The sequence below is a fragment of the Cygnus atratus genome, chromosome 4 (genome assembly GCF_013377495.2).
Source record: "Cygnus atratus isolate AKBS03 ecotype Queensland, Australia chromosome 4, CAtr_DNAZoo_HiC_assembly, whole genome shotgun sequence".
Lineage (NCBI taxonomy): Eukaryota > Metazoa > Chordata > Aves > Anseriformes > Anatidae > Cygnus > Cygnus atratus.
In genome coordinates this window covers 44,626,824-44,632,823 of record NC_066365.1, presented here as the reverse complement: position 1 = coordinate 44,632,823, position 6,000 = coordinate 44,626,824, and the positions used below count along the sequence as shown (strand labels likewise).

At 46.0% G+C, this 6,000-nt stretch overlaps 1 protein-coding gene across 1 annotated transcript; it reads left to right on the top strand.

Annotated features, from left to right (window-relative positions):
• Positions 1 to 1,274: 1,274 nt before the first annotated feature.
• RPL7L1 (ribosomal protein L7 like 1) lies at positions 1,275 to 5,272 on the top strand. The gene is made up of 7 exons (XM_035551396.2): positions 1,275 to 1,365; positions 1,501 to 1,609; positions 2,995 to 3,158; positions 3,338 to 3,475; positions 3,731 to 3,840; positions 4,067 to 4,279; positions 4,523 to 5,272. The coding sequence occupies exons 1-6, from the start codon at positions 1,328 to 1,330 to the stop codon at positions 4,273 to 4,275; spliced, it is 768 nt and encodes a 255-aa protein (XP_035407289.1). The 5' UTR covers positions 1,275 to 1,327; the 3' UTR covers positions 4,276 to 4,279; positions 4,523 to 5,272.
• The last annotated feature ends 728 nt before the right edge of the window (positions 5,273 to 6,000 follow it).

The following is a 6,000-nucleotide window of genomic DNA, read 5'->3' as shown; positions in this document are numbered from 1 at the left end:
GTATTTCAGTCAAGGAAAGTGATTGTCCTGCTCTACTCTGTGCTGGTGCAGCCTCACCTCAAGTATTGTGTGCAGTTCTGGGCACTACAGTACAAAAAGGACTGTGAAACTATTGGAGAGTGTCCAGAGAAAGACTACAAAGATGGTGAAGGGCCTAGAGGGGAAGACGTATGAGGAGCGGTTGAGGTCACTTGGCCTGTTCAGCCTGGAAAAGAGGAGGCTGAGGGGAGACCTCATTGTGGCCTACAGCTTCCTCACGAGGGGGAGTGGAGGGGCAGGTGGTGATCTATTCTCTTTAGTGACCAGTGATAGGACCGGAGGGAATGGTGTCAAGCTGTGACAAGGGAGGTTTAGGCTTGATATCAGGAAAAGGTTCTTCACTGAGAGGGTTGTCGCACACTGGAACAGGCTCCCCAGGGACACAGTCATGGCACCAAGCCTGTTGGAGTTTAAGAAGCGTTTGGACTGTGATCAGTCATATGGTCTGAGTTTTTGGGTAGACCTGTGTGGTGCCAGGAGGTGGACTCGATGATCCTTGTGGGTCCCTTCCAACTCGGGATATTCTGTGATTCTATGATTCTGTGCTTTGTCCTGCCTCTGCAACCTCTCCAGACTACAGTTTGCAATGCAACTCCCCATTCCCTGTCCCTACACCTCCTCCTCACACCGCCCCTACTGCCCCAGAGGTGTGATTGTCTCTTCCTACTGCACAGGGCCATGGCCATGTTTGAGACCCTTCCCTCAAATGTGGCTGTGCCCAGCTGCTGGCCTGCGCATCAGGTGTGCTGTGTGGCCCCCGAGTCCTTGCCTGGGCCTACGTGCTCCTTCAGGCAGGACTTGCTGTTCGGGGGTGGGAATGGCTTCACTTGGAAGCCACCAGGAAGGGAGAGAAATGGTCTCATTCCTCCTGCTGAGGCCATGTGTGGTATTGGGGTGAGAGGCAGAAAGGAAAGATCTTTTGGAAAGGCATTTTGTCTGTCACAGCCTCCTGACATGGTGATGCTGCTCTTGCACTGGGACGGACACGTCAAAGCCTGAGGTCCGTGCCCAGCCACTGTGGCAGCCATTTGACGCCCGGTAGGTGCTGGGGGATGACTTCTTCCCCTCTCAGTCCTCGTGCCCCTCGAAGTGCGGCAGCATCCCATTTCAACACAGTCAGTGCTCGGGATTGCCCTTCCACGGCTTAACTTTTAGGTTCCGAAACAACCGCCATCTGGCTGTTATCCCTTCAGGGCGCGGACAGCCCCGAGCCGCTCCCCTTCCCCTCCGTGCCCCGAGCCGGCGGCCATCCCGCCCCCCGGCGGCCATCACACGCCCCGCCCGGTGCATGCGCGGCGGCGGCGGCGGCAAGATGGCGGACGGCGAGTGAGTGCCGCGGGGCGGGGGGGCCGCGCATCGGCCGCCATCGGCGGGCAGCGGGCGGCGTGGGGCCGGGGGGCGGCCGGGAGGGCGGCGGTGTGTGCCCGGCGGTGTGTGTGACCGGCTGCTTGTGCCCCGCAGGCCGAAGCGGCGGATCCCGCTGGTGCCGGAGAACCTGCTGAAGAAGAGGAAGGCGTACCAGGCCATCAAGGCCACCCAGGCCAAGGAGGCGCTCCTCAACAAGCGGAAGGTGGGGGCCGGGGCCGCAGGGGGAGAGCGCAGCCGAGCGGGGAGCGGGGCGCCGTGTTAGCGGTGGCTGTGCTGCCTGGAAGCGGTCAGCTCTGCGTTATGAGCCTCCCCGGGGACCGTGCGCATCCCTGGGAGTGCGGTTAGTTAGCTGTATATAGGTCGTCTCCTGGACGTAGTTAAACAGAGCCCCACGGTGAGGCCTTTTGCCACGCACGGGGTGACAAGTGCCACTGATGCGGGGAATCATTGTGCCCTGTGAGCAATCTCCCGATGTGTGAAGCACGGCAAAGCTTCCAGAGCTTGGGACCCGCTCTGCTGTGTCTCAGCTAAAACAGCCCGGGCCTTCCTTGGGAATGGCTTAAGGCTTTCCTTGGGAATCTACTTTTATGGTGTTTATAGGATTACGTGTAAAACTTCTGTTCTTTGATACCTACTGTGTATATTTTGTTACATATGTGAAAGGCCTGCTGTATTCCCAGAGTGAAAGGTAGGAAACCAAACTAATAATGTTCAATAGCCCCCTTTCAAGATTCTCATTTGAAAAAGGACCCTAATGATGGGACTGATCAAGTCTCTGCCTGCTTTGAAAATCTGAACTAATTTCACAGGTGATTTCTGATATGAAATAAAACTAAGGACACACAACACTATACTCTTTAATTCAAAAGTGTATAATATATTTTAGATATATTATTGGCTAAATTCATTAGGTAAATGCCAAGTACATGCCTTCCTCATATGAGGAAGTGCTGTGATTTAGGTGGATGTACTCGATCTTGAACTAAGCATAGGCATTTAAACATCTTTTGAATTAAATACTGTTTTCCCTCCTCTCATAATTCTGAAAAGATTTTTTTTGCAAGTGAGCTGGGCTTTCTGTGTTTAAATTAGTAATACTCAACTGAATGCTTCTTTCTCCTTTCTTGCATGTATACCTTTATAGAAAAGGAATTAAAAGTTAATTTCTTTTGGATTGTTACTTTGACTCACAGTGGACTATTACTTTATCATCTGTTTTACCCAGACACATGTTTCTGGCTTTCCAGGTGACTAATTGAGCTGTGTATGTGGCTGTGTCCAGTTTAATTTCTCCTATGCTTGGAAGCATTCTGGGTCTTGCTCTTTCTTACTCCTAACTTATTTTCTTCTGTGGCAAAACTCCCATGTTCACCGGAAGCTATAGCTATCTGCTTGAAGTTTATAACTTTGCATGTTGTTCCTCAATTCTGTATCATTTGGGCTTGGATTTTCAAATCTATTTTCTTCTTACTGCCTCCAAAAATGAAAGAGCATAGTTCATGAAGTTCTGAATTTCATCTGACCTTTGAGATGCTAGCTTCAAAGATTGTTGGGAAGGGTAATCATTTCTTATCCTTTTGTCTTTAGCACCAGAAAGGGAAACAAATCCAGTTTAAGCGCCTTGAAACTTTTCTTCGAGATTCATGGCGCAAACACCGAGACGAGGTCCGGCTGAGGCGCATGGAGCAGAAACCTGGACAGGTGGCTGTGCCTAAGGAGCACAAACTAGCCTTTGTTGTGCGGATTACAGAGTAAGAAGTCTTTGTTACTCCTTATCTTTATTATTGCTACTGTTTGTAACTGTCTCATCCTTCCTAAGCAAAGGAAGTGTGATCAAGCCAGACAGGTCTCTATGCAAGTAACCTGAGGCCATTTGGTGCTGTATTAAAGAAATATGGTAACTATTAGTATATATTTTTTTTCAATTCAGGATTAGGGGAGTGAGTTTGAGGGTAAGGAGAGTGATCGAGTTGCTGCGGCTGAGAAAAATTTTCAGTGGAACATTTGTTAAACTGTCTCCATTAACGCTGAAGATGCTGCGGATTGTGGAACCTTACGTGGCGTGGGGGTAAGTACTATTCGCATGATTTCATAGCAGATTGTGTGTAAGCATCACATCTTTCTAATTTTTCATGTGCTGTCACAAATCTATAGCTAGCTGGTCCAGTAGTGGTCTTTGGCAACTTTACATTCAAATCTTGTTCTTTTTCATCTTTGTAAACATATATTGGTTACTTTCCTACTTAAGTACAAAGAATTAGAATGGGACTTTCCGCTGCATCGTATCTCTCCACTATGGAATCTGATTTCTGTTTTTGTACAGATATCCTAACCTGAAGTCTGTACGAGAGCTTATCCTGAAACGGGGCCAAGCAAATGTTAACAAGAAGAAGGTACCTCTGACAGACAATATGCTGATAGAGGAACATTTAGGTGAGGAAGAAGACAAGAAAATGAAGTGAATCAAGGGAAGAGGGGGGTGCTCAGAGTTTGCGTTCTGACCTGAGGGAAGGGAGGGAGAGAAATCCTGCGAGACTTGTATGTGGAGGACTGCAGTCCTTGGATAATGTGAATAAAGATAATACCACACACATGAGATGTGCCTCTGTGGGTGTGGTATGTGTGTTTGTTCATTTTATTTTCTTTTTTTTCCTTGCAGGGAACTTTGGTATTATTTGCCTGGAAGACCTTATTCATGAAATCTATTCAGCTGGGAGGTATTTCAGAAATGTCACAGAGTTTCTGTGGCCTTTCCATCTGTCAGTGGCCCGCCATGCTGCACGCAATAAAGTGGGTTTCCTCAAGGAAATGGGTAAGCCTGGCTGCAGAGGTGAAGGAATCAACCAGCTTATACGTCAGCTGAACTAGACAGGTGAGGAATGCCTGTAGTCTAACTTCTAAATCCTATGTTACCCTTTATCTGTCTTCCTAAGAATAACTGTACTGTCACCAGGTCACTCTACGAAAGTGACTGTCAAGGTCAAATAGTGAAGATTGGGGGTCACCTTAGGTATTGGCAAATCCTGATGGATTCCTCCATAAAGACTTGACTACTGGGAGATTTCATTAGTGACTAAAGTGACTGTTAATTTTATTTTTCTGTCTTGTTCTGCAGGGTCTTTGTGAAAACATCAGGATTTAGAACCTGTTCCTCTTCACATGTAATTTTCACAGACCTTGGCTGTCTACAGTGATATACTACATCTTTTGACTCTTGCTGCCTCTTAAAAAATAAACATAGATGATGATGGAGATACATTTTGGGCTGGTCCTTCTTGAGGAAGAAGAGAAACTGTATTTGGTGCAAGAAAAAAGTGACTTGAACTTCCTGGAGCAATATGACTGTGCTATCTGTAAAAGAAGGTGTTTTTAATTTTTTTTTTTATATTCCCCACTGCTGGCTCTGTAGCAGTTATGCCCTGAATAACACCTTTAGTATAAAGCATGGGTTGTCACTTCCTGATATAAACTTGTTACAAGTGACTTGCACCAAGTGCTTTCGTCCAGTCCTCCCCAAGGGAAGAAGTGCTTGAAATTGTTCTCGCTGTTGAAGTGCACCTCCTTGTAGGTGTAGATGGGTAGTGCAGTCAGCTGGTTGTTGCTGACAGGCAGAGGAAAACACTAGCTTTAGTCCTCTGTTACCACAGGGAACAGTGTAACACTTCTTGAAGCAGCTAGATTGTATTTATTTAAAAATCCATGATTTTGTCCTGCTGATTTACAAAACGTCTTTGCAGCTGTGCTAGATAGGGACTGCTGGAGATAAATATTCTCTGGTAGGAAAGCCTGTTATGCATACTTCACAGCTGTAGTACAAAACTATTCAATATTTTTAAAATAAACTTAAAATGATATTGTTATACCACTCATGCTCTGATTGATTTATAACTGCTTAAGTGGGTAAGTAACTCAGCTGTGGCTATTGGGTGTTCTGAAAATATGCCATGGACATAGAGAGAGCTCTGTGATTACTCAGTAACCATCCCTGTTAAACATGCTTCCCAACTTGCAAGAAGCTTACCTTACTTTCAGAAAAACAGTGGACGTACTTCAAATCTTCTAGATGGATGTTAATACTCTGGCTGAAATGAATACAATAGTTCAGCTGGAGGAGACCTTCCCAGATCATGTAGTCCAACTGCCTGACCTGTTTGGGACTAACCAAAAGTTAAAGCACATAATTGAGGGCACTGTCCAGACAGCTCTTGAACACTTACAGGTGTGGGAAATTTGGTGAATACATACTCTCTAGAAATTTGGTGAAGACAAATTAAGGGTACAAAAGGTTTTATCAACATTAGAGTAAGTTAGGGATATTGAAACATGAAGGATATATGAACAAATCTGGAAGGCAACACTACTTCACCATTAGGTGCTGTGGCATACAGCTACTTGAAGACTCAAGTAGAGGGAAACTATAAATAATGGATTTCATACTGACTGCATAGCACTTGTTCTGTGACTCAGGAAAGGGGTAAGGTACTTGAGGTTTGTGTTTTTCTTTTTTCCAGAAGTAGGTATGCCTTTAGGTTACTGCTTGACAGTTAATAGCTAAAGTTCATAGACACATCTAAGTTACAAATTACCACAATG

What these genes read in the sequence shown, in the direction of transcription:
- RPL7L1 (XM_035551396.2), top strand. Translation starts at nt 1,328, where the DNA reads ATGCGCGGCGGCGGCGGCGGCAAGATGGCGGACGGCGA. An exon ending in CGCTCCTCAACAAGCGGAAG is followed by an intron (nt 1,610 to 2,994) that starts GTGGGGGCCGGG and finishes TTTTGTCTTTAG; the next exon opens with CACCAGAAAGGGAAACAAAT. An exon ending in TTTGTTGTGCGGATTACAGA is followed by an intron (nt 3,159 to 3,337) that starts GTAAGAAGTCTT and finishes TTTTCAATTCAG; the next exon opens with GATTAGGGGAGTGAGTTTGA.